A 17,818-nucleotide genomic window follows, 5' to 3' on the forward strand; every position below is an offset into this window, starting at 1 on the left:
TTTAGAACCCCTCATATGCGTAATAATCTCTGTTCGATTTAAATTTCAATGCTATTCCTTACTTTCATTTGAAAAAACGTTTTCATGTTTCTCCCTCTCCCATGCTCAGCCCTCTCCCATCAACCCCACCCCCCAAACCAAAAAATTCCCATGAAAACGTCTGTACACTTCCCAATAACCATTACTATATGTAAACACTGGTCAAAGTTTGTAACTTGCAGCCCCTCCCTCAGGGATCATGGAGGAGTAAGTCATTTCCAAACGACATAGTTATTATGGTTTTCGACTATGTTGAACAAAATGGCTATCTTAAAACTTTAATCTGTTGACTTTTGGAAAAAATGAGCATGGGAGGGGGCCTATTTGCCCTCCAATTTTTTTGGTCACTTAAAAAGGGCACTAGAACTTTTCATTTCCGTTAGAATGAGCCCTCTCGCGACATTCAAGGACCACTTGGTCGATAAGGTGACCCCTGGAAAAAAAAAAACAAAAAAAAAAACAAACAAACAAATAAACACGCACCCGTGATTTGTCTTCTGGCAAAAAATACAAAATTCCACATTTTTTAGATAGGAGCTTGAAATTTTTGCTATAGAGTCCTCTGATATACCAAATGCGATAGTGTGATTTTCGTTAAGATTCTATGACTTTTAGGGGATGTTTCCCCCTTTTTCCAAAATAGGGCAAATTTTCTCAGGCTTGTAGATAGGAGCTTGAAACTTCTATAGTAGGGTTAAGTTATATATTTAGAATCAGCGTAAAAATTCAATTCTTTTGATGTATCTTTTAGCATCAAAATTCCGTTTTTTGGAGTTCCGTTTACTATTGAGCCGGGTCGCCCCTTACTACAGTTCCTTACCACGAACTGTTTGAAAAGAAAATAATTCGGTATTTCGGGGCTTCTGACATTATTACTCCTTTGCGGAAGTTAGGCTCAAAATTGAAAAAGGATTATATTTTTTCTCTGGGCCCCTTCCACCTCTTAGTTCGTTTATTTTCCCGTTAGTTTTCACCTGTTTTCGCTTTATAGTTGTGTTATCTCTTAGCAGTTCTTTCGTTAGTTGAGTTATGGTTGTGGTATATATGTTTTATCGCTCGTATAGTTGTGTTATTTTCGAATTATACTCCATAATAGAGAGGCTCCGAACACCCAGCATTGTATATTAAACTCTTAATTTGACGTTTTTTTCTAACGTGACCAGATTCGTCCTGCGCCCTTTTCATTGAATTTTTCCCTCCATGGCATATTTCTCCAAGGAAATATCCTCCCACATAGCCCCCTCCCTCAACCCTACCCCCAAAACCAAAAAAATCCCCCCTGAAAACGTCTGTACACTTCCCAATAACCATTATTATATGTAAACACTGGTTGAAGTTTGTAACTTGCAACCCCTCCCCCAGGGACTGTGGGGGAGTAAGTCATCCCCAAAAACATAGTTATTATGATTTTCGACTATGCCAAACAAAATGGCTATCTCAAAATTTTGATCCGTTGACTTTGGGAAAAAAATGAGCGTGGGAGGGGGCCTAGATGCCCTCCAATTTTTTTGGTCACTTAAAAAGGGCACTAGAACTTTTCATTTCCGTTAGAATGAGCCCTCTTGCGACATTCTAGGACCACTTGGTCGATACGATGACCCCTGGGGAAAAAAAAAAAAAAAAAAACAAACAAATAAACACGCACCCGTGATTTGTCTTCTGGCAAAAAATGCAAAATTCCACATTTTTGTAGATAGGAGCTTGAAACTTCTATAGTAGGGTTCTCTGATACGCTGAATCTGATGGTGTCATTTTCGTTAAGATCCTACGACTTTTAGAGGGTGTTTCCCCCTATTTTCCTAAATAAGGCAAATTTTCTCAGGCTCGTAACTTTTGATGGCTAAGACTAAACTTGATGAAACTTATATATTTAAAATCAGCATTAAAATGCGATTCTTTTGATGTAGCTATTGATATCAAAATTCAATTTTTTAGAGTTTTGGTTACTATTAAGCCGGATCGCTCCTTACTACAGTTCGTTACCACGAACTGTTTGAAAGAAACAGTAAAACGAAGAGTTTTTCAAAACTTATGTGGAGAGAAACAATTTTGTTCATGAAAATAAAAAAAAGACTTTTCCAAAATTGTCGCTGGTGTCCCAGTAAGTATATTAGCTCAGCTAATGTAAAAAGAAATAGTTTCTTTATTCTTTGGGAAAAAACTATTGTTTTGAATGGACAAGGAAAAACTTATAAGAACCAAAAATAAATATTCCAATTACGCCACCGATAACCAATTTTTACTGATTGGGGGATAAGCCAAAGGTAGCCAATGGGAAAAATAAAAAGAGGGAACAAAGATTTTTTTTCATAATGATACTAAAATATGTTTCCAAAATTTCAACTTCGACAGTGATTTTTGCTGGAAAAAAACATCAATCTTAAGATATTTGGCAGCATCTAGGGGGTAATTTCCCCCTCTTCCAATAGGTGCCTGTTTGTAGAACATGCTAAAGAAAAAATTAGCAGTTCGTTACGTTGATAATGAGCGTTAAAGCAGCAAAATTATATTTTTAATTAATTTTTAGTTGATAGTTTCTTCACGAATCTAGTGATTTAGCTGCTAACTTTTCAGCTGCTGACTTTTATTTTTTCATCGATGAACAACCCTGGTTTTAGTTTTTTGCCATTTTTGACTAGTAGCCTAATTACAGAAATATGTTTGAGGAAAGATTCAAGCATTGTGGTTTGTAGTTTGGTATAAGCTAGGCGTGAAAAAAATAGGGTACACTCGAAGTTCACAACATACTTTAGGTAGGATGAAAGTGAATACATCATGATTTCTAGGGCAAATTCTATTTTGAGCCCTCTATGGTGCCCCAAATGGTAAAATAGTCCATAGTTGCGAAATATTTAATATGCTGGGTAAAATTCTAGTTAGTTGACTTCTTGCTATCTCGGAAAGGGTTTAGGTTAAAAAATGAAACTTTCAGGGATGGGTCTACAGGCTAAAGTATGTCCCAGGAAGGTATTTTAAACTACCCATCTCCACTCCTCCCTCTAGAGGGCCCTGAAATTGTGCCTACATGACAGGTCTATACCTATTGAAATTTTGACAAAATAACATTTTACCTTAATTTTCAGTTGCCAGTTGCTTTTTCTCTGCCTCTAGTTCTGAAAATACAATTCCTGTTAGGCTATTTGAGTAGAATTTTGAGGCATATCAATGTTTTTTTTTTCAAAATTTAGGAGATGTATTGGCATAGGCTATCTTTAAAACCTTATAAAATGGAATTGAGCAAAGTTATGAAGCTGAAAACAATTTTGTTGTACTTCAATTAAGCAGAAGATCTATTTTGCAAGGTTTCACTTTTATAACACACATATTTTTAAAGGACATCAAAGGTCAGGGCCCTCTAGAGGGAGAAGGAGGGGGGTTAGTTGCTTCAAAATACCTTTCCAGGACATACTTTAGTCTGTAGATAGATCCCTGAAAGTTTCATTTTCCTAACATAAACCCTTTCTGAGATAGCAAGAAGTCAATTGACTAGAATTTTACCAAAAGGTAAAATTCTAGTTAATTGCTATCTCAGAAAGGGTTTAGGTTAGAAAAATGAAACTTTCAGGGATGGGTCTACAGGCTAAAGTATGTCCTGGGAAGGTGTTTTGAAGCAACTACCTCCACTCCTTCTCCCTCTAGATGGCCATGACCTTTGATGACCTTTAAAAATATGTGGGCTATAAAAGTGAAACCTTGCAAAATAGATCTTCTGCTTAATGGAAGTACAACAAAATTGTTTTCAGCTTCATAACTTTGCTCAATCCCATTTTACAAGGTTTTAAAGATATGTAAACAGATTCCCTGAATTTTGAAAAAAAAACATTGATATGGCTCAAAATTCTACTCAAATAACAGGAATTACATTTTCAGAACTAAAGGCAGCAAAAAAGTGACTAGTAACTGAAAATTAAGGTAAAATGTTGTTTTCTCAAATTTACAATAGGTATAGACCTGTCATGTAGGCAAATTTCAGGGCCCTCTAGAGGGAGAAGGAGCAGAGGTGGGTACTTTAAAATACCTTCCCAGGATATACTTTAGCCTGTAGATCCATCCCTGAAAGTTTTATTTTCCTAGCCTAAATCCTTTCCAAGATAGCAAGAAGTCAATTAACTAGAATTATACCTATTGAAATTTTGACAAAACAACATTTTACCTGAATTTTCCATTACTAGTTGCTTTTTTGCTGCCTTTAGTTCTGAAAATGCAATTCCTGTTATTTGAACAGAATTTTGAGCCTTATGAATGTTTTTTTTTTTAATTTGGGAAAAGTATTTTCATATCTTTAAAACATTATAAATTTGGATTGAGCAAAGTTGTGAATCTGAAAACTATTTTGTTGTACTTCATTCAAGCAGAAGATCTATTTTGCAAAGTTTCACTTTTAAAACACACATATTTTTAAAGGTCATCAAAGGTCAGGGCCCTCTAGAGGGAGAAGGAGTGGAGGTAGTTGGTTCAAAATACCTTCCCAGGACACACTTTAGTCTGTAGATTCATCCCTGAAAGTTTAATTTTTCTAACCTAAACCCTTTCTGAGACAGCAAGAAGTCAATTAACTAGAATTTTACCCAGACCCTCAAAGATGTTACCTTTCTTTCTTTTTGTATATACAGATTATATACCTGTGTAAATCTTGTTAAAACTGGGTAAAATTCTGCTTTAATTACTTTTAGCTATCTTAGATAAGGGGTAGGTTAGAAAAATGAAACTTCCACAGATGGGTCTACAGGCTAAAGTATGGGTAAAATTATTACAGTTCATTAAATTGGCTTACCCATAAAGTGAATATACCACTTTTTGCCCTTTTTTATGTTCTTTGTTAATATAATAATCATTTCTACTGTAAATTCAAATTTAAGTACTTTTTAAGCTCTTAAAAATGATGAATTTTCAAAAATTATGACAGTTCATATAACTGACTCACCAATAAAGTGAAAATACCACTTGATGCCTTTTTTTATGTTTTTCAAAAATACAATAATTGCTTCTACTTGAAATTTAAGCACTTTTTGAGGTCTTAAAAATGACAAATTTTTAATTGAAGTATGAGTTATCACTCATTTCCCACAAAATAGCCTAATACTACATTTTGCAGTTCAAAATAGGGATGATACCTTTTTATTGACAGTGAATAGATATAAAATTATTTAACTGGATATTTCCAGCACATATACAGTGTTCATCATCAGCAGTTAAACTAAAAGACATGAATAAAAATAAACAAAATTTATACCTAATAAACTAATTACATATAGTTTATTGCTCTTATTTTTTTCAATGCAACAGCAGAGGCAAATCTCTTTGACCTTTTTGGTTCCAGTTCATTAGAATTATCTGACATATTATGTGGACAGAGGTCATAGCTCTTAGGTGAGGTGATATTTACTTTATTTGACCTCAGTAAGTTATCATAAATTAAGTTCAATCCAAATTCACCTGTATCTCTGTTTGTGGAATTATTCTTGTATAGAATTTTTTAATTTCAATTGTTTCCCTGAAAATCTGCTTTAAACCTTGGTCCCTAGAAATCAAAGAAATATTTTCAAAGAAAAAAAATGATTTGGAAAATTAAAGATATGTTCCAAGAGGGACAACGTGAAATCTTCAAGTTTGGTATTTTGTTTTAAAGATGATGAAATAGAATTATGATGTTGTAGCAATCTCGTTTTTAAATTCTGGTTAGTACATCCCACATAAGAGCTTCCACAAGTACATGGGATTTTATAAACCTCTCTTTGTTACTCTATGGAAGTCCTATCCTTTCCAGAATTTAAAAAACTAGCCAAAGTATTACTACCTCTTAAACCTTCCTTTAAGCCATTATCTTGTAAAATTCTTTTAAGAATTTTACTTACATTAAGTAAATTTCTTACATTAAAAATTCGTCAGAACTTGTAAAAAAAAACTAAAAGAAGTTGAGATTTCTTCAAATTCTATAATTTCAAGTTTTGACATAGTGTCAATGTATGCAAGTATTGATGTAAAAGCTGCAGAAATTCTTCTTGAGAGAAAGATACTAAGAAATTTGGACTTACTTAGTGGTGAAACAGTTTTGAAAGTTGGTGTAATTATGAATTTAGTTAGGTTGTACAACATGTTCTCTTATTTTTTTTTTCAATTCAGAGGGGTTTTTTTTCGAACAAGTAAATGGTTTACCCATGCGGGCCCCTTTAAGTCCTTTATTAGCGAATTGTTTTGTAGAAAATATTGAAACAATAGCATTAGATTCATACTTATTAAAGCATAAATTTCGGGGGAGATATATGGATGACATAATTTCAGTATGGAATTATGGGATGGAGGAATTAAAAAGTTTTTCTAGAACATCTTAATTTTTGGGGAGGGGATTTTAAATTTACAATAGAATTAGAAGAGGATAATAAACTTCCTTTTCTGGATGTCCTTCTTTTAAAAAATGAAAATAGTCTGGATTTTAAGATTTACAGATATTTGTTGTTTATCATATCCTTAACTGACCGCATTTTTAGAATTTGTTCTCCAAAATTTATTGAGGAGGAATTATTGTTGTTTAAAGAGATTTTAGTAAGTAACCATTATCCAGGGTGGTTAATTGACCAGACTTTTTCGAAAAGAAGGAAAAAAAATTCTAGAATTTTCTGACAATATTCGGGAAACAACAGAAAAGAAAGATATTTTTTTTCTCTACCATATGTTCCAGGGTTGAGTGAAAAACTTAAAAGGATTTTTACAAAATAATGGCTTATCCTCATAAAAATAATGGTATATCCTCAGAAGGTGTTTTGGAGTTCCTACCTCTACTCCTTTTTCCTCTAGAAGGTCCTGACTTTTGATGACAAAAATCTGTGTTATAAAAGTGAAACCTTGCTAAATAGATCTTCTGCTTAAATGAAGTACTTGAAGATTGTTTTTAGCATCACAACAGGTGAATCCATATTTGTATGATTTAAAAGACATGCAAATACATTTCTTTAATTTTGAAGAAAAAAAAACATTGGTATAGCTGAACTTCTACTCAAATAACAGGAATTGTATTTTCAGATCTAAAGCCAGAGAAAAAGAAACTGATGACTGAAAATTAAGATACAATGTTTTGTAAAAATTGCAATATTTCTGTCATGTAGACAAATTTCAAGACCCTCTAGAGAGAGAAGGAGTAGAGGTAGGTACTTCAAAATACCTTCCCAAGACATACTTTAGTATTTAGACCCATCCCTGAAAGTTTCATTTTCCTAACCTTACCCCTTTCCTAGGTTAAACAAAAAAAAACAAGTTTTTTTAAAATGAAAGTAAGGAGCAACAACATTAAAACTTAAAACAAACAGGAATTACTCCATATATGAAAGGGGCTTTTCCTCCTCAATGCCCTGCAATAAAAATTGCAATATTTCTGTGTAGACAAATTTCAAGACCCTCTAGAGAGAGAAGGAGTAGAGGTAGGTACTTCAAAATACCTTCCCAAGACATGATTTAGTATTTAGACCCATCCCTGAAAGTTTCATTTTCCTAACCTTACCCCTTTCCTAGGTTAAACAAAAAAAAACAAGTTTTTTTAAATGAAAGTAAGGAGCAACAACATTAAAACTTAAAACATTTTTTTTTTAATTTCTGGACGTTTTTGAATTAATGTATGTTTTGATCTTGGCTCTATTCACATAAATAATTAAATCAAAATTTGCATATTGATTTTTTTTGGCTAAATGGCTTTTTCATAGTTTTAATTGGAAGATTTTGAGAAAAAAGGAGCAAGAGAGGAGGCCTAGTTGCCCTCCAAGTTTTTGATTACTTAAAAAGGCATTAACTTTAAATTTTTTACGAACCTTTTCATAAGTAAAAAATATACGTAACTTACAAATTAGCTTACATAGTAAACTTCTGCATTTGTATGTTTTTATTGCGTATATGAGGGGGCTCGCCCCTCGTTGATACCTTGCTCTTTACACTAAAGCTTAAATTTTGTCGCAATTCCTTAAGAATGATCCCTGAATCACAAACTCCATAGAATAAGTAGTTGTAATTACTAAAAATACTTTAGCATAAAGAACTAGGTAATACGAGGAGGTAAACCCCTCATGTGCGTTATAATGTCTGTTCGTTTTCAATTTTAATGTTGATTGTCACTTTCAGTAGAAAAAACTTTTCATATTTATTTTTTCATTGTTTTTTTAAATAATGCTAGAAAATCCTGCGCCCCTTCCATTTAAAGTCTCTTCCCCCATGAAAAGTTCCTCCATGGAAAGATCCTCCCGCGTAAGCCCTCCCCTCAACTCTCCCCCCCCCCAACCAAAAAAATCCCCCTGAAAACGTCTCTACACTTCCCAGTAACCATTACTATATGTAAACACAGGTCAAAGTTTGTAACTTGCAGCCCCTCCCAAGGGGACTGCAGGGGAGTAAGTTGTCCCAAAAGACATAGTTATTAGGTTTTTCGACTATGGTGAATAAAATGGCTATCTCAGAATTTTAGATCTGTTGACTTTGGGGAAAAAATGAGCATGGGAGGGGGCCAGATGCCCTACAATTTTTTTTGTCAATTAAAAAGGACACTATAACTTTTAATTTCCGTTAGAATGAGTCCTTTCGCGACATTCAAGGACCACTGAGTCAATACGATCACCCCTGGGGAAAAAAAAAAAACAAATAAACATGCATCTATAATTTGTCTTCTGGCAAAAAATGCGAAAATTCCACATAATGTAGATAGGGTCTTGAAAATTCTAGAATGAAGTTTTCTGATACACTGAATCTGATGGTGTGATTTTCGTTAAGATCGTATGACTTTTAGGGGATGTTTCCCCCTATTTTCTAAAATAAGGCGAATTTTCTCAGGCTTGTAACTTTTGATGGGTATAACTGATCTTGATTTAATTTATATATTTAAAATCAGCATTAAAATGCGATTCTTTTGATGTAACTATTGGTATCAAAATTCCATTTTTCAAAGTTTCGGTTACTATTGATCCAGGTTGCTCCTTACTACAGTTTGTTACCACAAACTGTTTAATAGCCAAAAGTAGCTAAAGTAGAATTTTACCTAAAACTGATTTACCCAGAGGGTAAAATACCTGCATGATGTAATGTAAGGGCAGTAACAAGAGCCCTGCCTTCTTGGTGGAATTTTCACAAATAATTTATCAGCATAAATTAAAAACATGGTCTTTGTTTTGACAAACATTGAAAAGAAAAACTTTTTTAATGTTTGTAAATTATAAAATGGATATCAACCAATAACAGTTGCATATTTAGAGACTGAAACACTGAAAGGACATATACATCAAAATAGCATAATTGGTATTTAAAAAGAGGTTCTAGTAGATAAGTGAATAAACTTAATAATTTTAAGTATTTCATCTTAAATAACTTTAATAATAACCTTATTGATACATAGCTTAGTTTTTTAGTTATGCATTGATACGTACAATTTTTCTCCATTTCTCTTTGGTAACAAGGTATGACAGTTTTACTATTACATAATTTTTCTCAATTGGATAGTGGCTTTTTACCCTAAATTGAATTGATGATGGCTAAATCAAGAATCAACAAATACATATGAATTGTATATATGGACTAAATATTTGGGAAAGGTCAGGTTCAAATTGAATCTGAAACAGAAACAAATATTATATTTTGATTCAGGATGAAATTCTGACTCTAGAGGTAAGTTTTTTTTTCTTAGATATCTAAATACTATGTTAATATAAATATTTACTACAAAAAATTGCCATTTGAAGCTTATTCAGGAGTGGTAGTTATTATTTTCTTAAATACAAAAATGTTATGAAGAAAGTAAATCTACAAAATTAAAAAAGAAAAGCATGGATATTACCATTCAACTTTCCAAACAGAAAACTGTTAGCTAACAATTTTCCCAACAATAGTGTTTCCAACTAAAAACTGTCTGCTAACATTGCTAGAGAATATCTGACAAATTTAAAACATGTTGAAGTAAATTATTAGAGAATTTTAAGCCAATATTTCTATTAGCTAGCAATCCTATTTCTACTGTCTAAATGAATACCTGTTAGTTAACATTATTAGTAAAACATTATTAGTTCACAAAAGGCTTGTGAACTGTCTTGGAATTGCCTTGTGTTTGTCTTTCATTGCTTACCTGAGTAGAGAGCTTGTTTTGGGGTGGTTTAACATATTCTTATGTTAGAAGTATGTTGCTGCATCTGCATTGGAAAGTCAATGAAGGTAACTTAAGGATAGATATTCTTACACTATATGGTTTCTTACCAAGCCAATAATACATTTAGTGGTCCTCCTTTGTACATCTTCAATCAGCTATAGGCTGTATTACTTTTCAAAAAAGACCAGCTAGGAAGGTTCTTGTCTTACAGTTGTGTAACATATGGACCAGCAACCCCCCTCCCCCTTTCAGAACTCAAAACCAAATCTCTCATTCGTTCACTTTAGAAGGTTTTTAAGAATCTCTTATACATATTAAGATTTTAAACTGTAAATTCATTATTACAGAATCTCTTATACATATTAAGATTTGTGCTTTTTGGCACAAGTTTTATAGCAAACAAAAAATGATACTTTTTACCTTTGGTACAAATCTTACTGCAAGCAAAAAATGATACTTTATAGACAACCAAAATTAGATTCAAACTTTTGAATAAAGCCAATTAGAAACCAGATTTCTATTTTCTGGTCTGGTCAATAAACTGGAGGTGAAAACCCTCGTTGTAATAAATCTTTGCAAGGAGGTTAGGCCATATGTTTTATAACCAAAAGAAGAGTTGTATTGCAACATTTCTGAGGTCAGTCTACCCAGTGCTTAATTTAGAAATCCGGGTTGATTCTGGATATATAAGGTGAACCAAAAGTTAGGAGCGTATTCAGTTTTTTGTACTCAGTCTTTGATGCACATTATACTGCTATCGTTCATTGAAGTCATTTTACCTGAAGTTGTATATGAAGTAAGAAAATAAAATTATTGTCGATAATTGTGTTTGTCTTTGAGTCAAGGTACCAGGTACAGTTCCTATTGTCTACTGGATCGTTCCCAAGGGAATCTGCCCAACTCGGGAGACCTGAACGTCATGACAATGATTTTGTCTTCATGATTATAGAAATTTGTCAATAGAACCCTCTCACTCCATGTCCCTTAACTAGAAAGCTCCCATACTACAATCCAACTTAACTTTATAAGAAACCCCTTAACTTTATAAGAAACCTCCCTGTAAATAACTTTAAAATTAACCCCCCCCCCCGTAACAGTTGTAGCTTAAACAGATCCTGCATGACCAGCTAGTAATAGTTCCCTAATAAGTCAAAGGCTTGAATATGCTTTGGAGACAGTTGGTGCAAAGGAGTTGTCACCTCCTCAATGCCTCACTCGTTATGCTAAAGTTTGACTCTTTCTCACAACTCTATTTTTAAAACAATTAAAAACTTTAGCATAAAGAGTGAGGCGTTGAGGAGGTGACAACCCCTATCATATACAGAATAATTTCTGTTTGTTTTAAAGTATAATGTTGCTCCTTACTTGCAGTTAAAAAACTTGTTTTTTTATTTAATTTCTGAACGTTTTTTATTAATGCATGTTTGGATTTTGGCTCATTGCACATGAAAAATTAAAACAAAATTTGCATATTATTTTTTTTTGGCTAAATGGCTTTCTCATAGTTTTGATCAGGCGATTCTGATAAAAAAAAGGGGTGGGAGAGAAGGCCTAGATGTACTCCAGTTCTTGGTTACTTAAAAAGGCAACTAGAACTTTTTATTTTTATTTTTTACAAACGTTTTAATTAGTAATAAATATATGTAACTTATGAATCAACTTATGTAACGAAACTCTTTTTATTACATATATGAGGGGGGTTCTCCCCCTATCAATACCTTGCTCTTTAAACTAAAGCTTTAATTTTGTCCCAATTCTTTAAAAATGACCTCTGAATCACAAAGGCCATAGAATAAATAGTTGAAATTACTAAAAATACTTTTTAGTGTAAAGAGTGAGGTATTGTGGAGGAGACGAACCCCCCTTATATATGTCATAATTTTTGTTCATTTTAGGTTCTAATGCTGCTCCTTACTTGCACCTGAGAAAACTTTTTTATATATATTTTCTCGTTTTTTTTTAATAATGCTAGAAAATTATTTGGTCCTTAATGAAAATTCTCTTCCCTTATGACAAATTCTTCTATGGAAAGATCATCCCACATAGCCTCCTCCCCCGAACCCCCTTTAACGTGAAAAAGCCCCACTGAAAATGTTTATACACGTCCCTATAACCATTTCTACATGTATATTTTTATTACTTATATAAGGGGGGTTCTCCCCCTATCAATACCTTGCTCTTTACACTAAAGCTTCAGTTTTGTCCCAATTCTTTAAAAATGACCTCTGAATCAGAAAGGCCATAGAATAAACAGTTGAAATTACTAAAAATACTTTGGTGTAAAGAGTGAGATATTGTGGAGGAGATGAACCCCCTTATATATGTCATAATTTTTGTTCATTTTAGGTTCTAATACTGCTCCTTACTTGCACCTGAGAAAACTTTTTTATATATATTTTCTCGTTTTTTTTTAATAATGCTAGGAAATTATTTGGTCCTTAATGAAAATTCTCTTCCCTTATGACAAATTCTTCTATGGAAAGATCATCCCACATAGCCTCCTCCCCCGAACCCCCTTTAACGTGAAAAAGCCCCACTGAAAATGTCTATACACGTCCCTATAACCATTACTACATGTAAACAATGGTCAAAATTTTAACTTGCAGCCCCTCCCCTGGGGACTGTGGGGGATTAAGTTGTCCCAAAAGACATAATTATTAGGGTTTTTGACTATGCTGAACAAAATGGATATCTCAAAATTTTGATCCATTGACTCTGGGAACAAGTGAGCGTGGGAGGGGGCCTAGGTGCCCTCAAATTTTGTTGGGGGCGCAAATTCATAATATAACGTCTATAATGATTTTGTAGTTTTTAAAATGTATACTTACTACTTACTGTATGTAAGTATAAGCAAATTGAAGAGGCTAGAACCACCACTGCTTCCCCATGATGGATAACCCAGGCTCATTGACTATCCAGAGGTGGACCCCCTCTTGTCCTCTCCCCACCGATAAAAATGCTGAAGCTACGCCCCTGCTGTCAGCACCCATGGCGTTATTATTTTTTAATCCTTTTTGTACTGTCACTAATTCTTTCTCACAAAACAAATCTTCCTTCATATCCTAGGTATCATAAACTTTTCATTTTCCTCTATATCAATTCGTGCAACTCTATCTTTGTGTAACCCAACCACAAAATGTTCTACCCATCTATATTTTGTTCTTTCATTATCACTAATTGTGGCCCATTCCTATCCTTAACTGGGACAAGTCCAGATTGGCTTCTCTCTCTCAATTTATTGACATACCAGTACAATATTTTACTATTATACAGTATAGCTGCATCTTCCAGTTCCTTGACAATTTTATCCATGGCCTCCACTTCACACCTCCTTAGTTCATTTTTAATGCTTTCTTCACTTTCATTACATTTCACTTGTTTTCATATGATCCATCACTCAGATAATTCTCGTACAAGCTCTCTTGTACATAATTCTTCTATCTATTAAACATAAAGCTTTTTTTTACTAATATTCATAGCTGTGTTCCTAGCTTTCTCCCCCAAGACACCATTAGCAAATTCACATAATTATTTTCTTAAAATTATTTCATCCATCTTCTTTGAAAAAAAAAAATTCAATTAGCTTTTGTAGGACAAAAAAAAATATGGGGTGTAAATAGTTTTACTATTTGGAAGAGTATAATTGTTTATGGGGCTTTGTCTTTTACTAGTAGGCTATATCCAAGTCCCAATAAGTTTTTTGTAATATTAAAATTAACAACAATTTAACCATGCAAGTATTTATTTAGTGTTTGAATACTGCTTAACGAGTTTTGGAATAAATTTTCTTTCTCTATAAATCCAAAGACAAATGTGGGCAAATACCCATCAGCCTAGTTTACAAAATGTGAATATTTTATAATGTCTTCTTCTCTCTAGGGGAAGGGGTTCCCTCCCTTCCCTGCCGGCACCTATGAACGTGTGCCAGTTGTGTGTAGGGGGCACAAATTGGCTTGCTTCTAAGGGGCCAACATTTTGCCAAAGTGTTCTAATACATAGAAGTGAAGTAAAGAATACTCTGATACAGTCATATCAACTTAAAAATGAAGTGTAGTAAGTTGTAAGTACTACTTATTAGTATGAGATCTGCTCAAAAATTGTTCTTTCCCTTTTAACTTTTTCTTGAAACATGTAAATTTTTTCTAGAAGCTTAAGATTTGTAATATATTGTTCTGGGATAGACCTACACAATCCAAAGCTCCGTTTTGGGACAACCCACATCCATAGCGAAGTAGGACATGGGTTGTGCAGATTATCGTTTTGAGCACTGTTTAACATAGGGTTGGATCTTTTCAGAACCTGTGTTCAACCAAGCTATTCTTGCGTATTACAATTTTGAAAATCCTATGTCTAAAACGCTTGAAACTCGTCAGATGAAAATGCTGTAGAGTTTGGTTGGGTTAGACATGGAGAACCTGAAAACCATTTTTGTCAAACACGCTTCAAACCCAATGCCAAAAATTTCTAAATTTCTAAGTCAATCCATTTTCTAAAGCCCTATTTTTAATACCGTTGGCCACCATAAAAATAGAAATATTGATAATTTGATCTTGAATGTTGGAATCTATGCTTTTCATGCTTGTATCTTTCAATAATTTTCTAGATTTTGCGCTCTATCTTCTCATGTTAATTAATTGCCTGGAACACTGAAGAGGGACTGACTGTGTATCTGACTCAATTGGGAAAGCATGGAAAGCCATCACCTCTTTGGCATCTCTGCTGTTAAGCAAGGTAATTAGTATTATTGATGGCTAACAGGGTTGTCACCTGTAGCACAAAAGTGTTATTTTAGCATGATTTAATCATGTATAGTACGTGCTACATTGAATGTAGCACTTTTTCTCTTATATGACCGAATTGAAAATATAGACATTTAAGATGCAATTACATGATGTGTCTCACGTAAAAGTGTAGTCAGAATATTTTTCGTTTATGACAATAATCTGATTCAAATAAGGGATATGCGTGTGTGCGTACACATTAGCATTCAGCGCTCTGATCAGCTCAGGATACTTTTTTATTCCTTTACATTAAAAAAAAAACTTAAAAACTAATCTAAGTACATTTGAACGGACTATCCGCAATTTTTTTTTTACTATAGCACCAAAAACTGCTGTTTAGCACGCAAATTTGGGGAATTGTAGCACTTTAGGAACTGACCATGATGACAACCCTGGTGGTTGAGGTGATTGGCTGCTTTTGCTCGAACATTATTACAGTCATTACAGTTCTCCACTTGTTTCTACCGCTTTCACTTGATAGATAGATGAAATCATCTATAAAACTTGACTAATATCAATTAAAAGACTATTTTTGCAAAGAAATATCTCAAACTTATGTCTTGTTAGCCATATGTTTTTATTACCTTCATGTTACTTGGTAAATCTTAGTGTAATTTAACGAATTCATGAACATACCATCAAGATCGAATTTTATTTTTATCTTATACAAGCTAATAAATAAAATACAACACTTTTGAGTTGGTAAATAATCTATGAAGGCGTGTGGTCACGTGAAAGGCTACATATCTACTTACCTAATAAGTCATTATGTTATTTAAATCTAATTACGAAAAAAAAAATCAAGAATTGGTTCTTCCCAGCTAGGCTGTTTAACTCTATTATTAAAAAAAGGATCTCAGACTCTTGACCCCCCCCCCACCCTCTGCCGTACAGAAAACTGAGACTTCTAGCTAGTTTAGACCGTCATGTATTTTTAGGACAAGTCCAAGGACGAGGGGGGGTTCAAAACCTACTTCTAGTATTGTTTTTAAACAGATTGGAGAATAAGCACTATAGGGGTAGAGGAATCCTACTAGGCAAACTACAAGTGAAATTCTAGAGCACTTTTTAGGTTTCATACCCTTGATTCAGACAACTGGTGCTAGTTTAACTGAAGCAATTGTCGAAATGTTGAAAGAATTATAACTTTGTATCGACGATTTACGCGGTCAAGGCTATGATAACGGAAGTAATATGAAAGGCAAACACTCCGGTGTACAAAAGAGAATCAAAGAGATTAAGCCGTAAGTGTGTTAATTACCTTGTAGCTCACATTCATTGAATCTTGTTGTTAATGATGCACCGCATTGTTGCTTGGAGGATACGAAGTTCTTTGCTTCGCTTCAAGAAATTTGTGTTTATTTTTCTGCTTCAACACAGCTGTTGGGATATTAAAAAAACATGCAACTAACTTGACGCTTAAGCCCCTTAGGAAACCGGATGGGTTCAAGTTCTTTATTAATATTTAACAATACATATTTAAAACTATTCACATAACATCCCTGGCAGGGAGACTGGCTCGAAAGCTGGGCGACAATACAAGCAGTATAAACAAACAAACCCAGAAGAAACGGATGTCACCACACTTCTCACTCTATCTCACACCAAAAAATAAATACCGAAAAACATTGATTAAAATTATTGTCAATATTTATCCGATAGCTGAAGGGCCGGGAGCTACTCACAAATTAATATTTACTAATTAGCAGAGCTTTGATTTTTGTTTTTAATGTTAATAGCGATAGACTCTGATCAAAAAAAAAATTCATATGTATTCCAATAATCTGAAATAACATTTTTAGGCGAAAATCTAGACCGTTCGGAGACAATGAAAGGCACAGGAAGCTTAGTTAAGGGACAACGAGGATTATATGGTCGGACTGAGGGAGGGCCTGGAAAAAATGATTTAAAACAATCTGGTTGCAGATCCTTTAAACAAGGGACACGGAAAAGTATACATTGAAAAGCTAAAATTTGTCTAACCGGAATGATATTAAAATAACTGTAAAGACTCTTAGTTGGAGATTTACCAGGAAGAGGAACTGGGGAATAAAATAACATCTTAAGGATTCTCCTTGCATTATTTTGTAACTTCACAATTGGAGAAATATGTGACTGTAACGTACTCAAATAAATAATCGAACAATAGTTAATATACGAATGAACAAGAGAAAAATAAATTGATTTTAAAGCATAAAAAGGAAGGACAAATTTAAGACGATGCATTACACCTACGTTCCCTCCTAACTTAAGCCTTAGGCTAGTGATATGAGCTTTCCAGCTTAAATTCTGGTCAACAATGACTCCAGGATACCGAGTTGTTTGCACTCGATTTATTTTTATTATTCGACCTCCAAATGTGAACCTCTTGTAACGCTGGTACTGCAGTAGAAGTTCTTGAAAAAAACATAAAAAGAGTCTTTGAAGTGTTGACAACCAATTGGTTACAATGGAACCAGTGAAGCAGCTTTCTCGGTGATAATTTGAGATTTGATTTTAGAGATTGATGATCTATGTCGCAGGTAGAGTTGGCTGTATCATCAGCAAATATTAAACTGAGATCCATATCAGTCCTCTGGCAGGTTAGGCTTAGAGGGAGATCGTTTACACAGATAAGAAATTACAGTGGTCCAAGTATGGACTCCTGAGGAACCCCCACAGCATTAGACAGGTTTTCCTCATCTGAAATGTAGCCATTTGCATCCAATATTTGTTTTCTATCCTTGAGGTAAGATTCAAGTAGGAGACTCGCTTGTCCTCTAACACCGTAATTATGTAGCTTAGATAGTAGAATTTTATGAAAAATAGTGTCTAAAGCTTTTTTTATGTCAACAAATATTGTTGCAGGTAGCAGATCTTTATCCATGGCATCATTCAAAAACTGGGT

General features: G+C 33.8%; 1 protein-coding gene across 2 annotated transcripts in view; it reads left to right on the top strand.

The window, feature by feature from the left end:
* Positions 1-2,616: 2,616 nt before the first annotated feature.
* The window catches only part of LOC136040769 (zinc finger protein 883-like), a 31,543-nt gene continuing 16,341 nt past the window's right edge, over positions 2,617-17,818 (top strand). Inside the window, exons 1-2 of one of the 2 annotated variants that reach the window (XM_065725089.1) lie at positions 2,617-2,724; positions 14,754-14,881. In XM_065725089.1, coding sequence (XP_065581161.1) covers positions 14,839-14,881 — 43 coding nt within the window. In that variant the 5' untranslated portion in view covers positions 2,617-2,724; positions 14,754-14,838. Of the gene's footprint in view, positions 2,725-9,274; positions 9,676-14,753; positions 14,882-17,818 lie in introns of those variants that run through there. The other variant, XM_065725088.1, reaches the window with a different exon arrangement.

This window comes from Artemia franciscana, chromosome 21 (genome assembly GCF_032884065.1).
Source record: "Artemia franciscana chromosome 21, ASM3288406v1, whole genome shotgun sequence".
Classification (NCBI taxonomy): Eukaryota; Metazoa; Arthropoda; class Branchiopoda; order Anostraca; family Artemiidae; genus Artemia; species Artemia franciscana.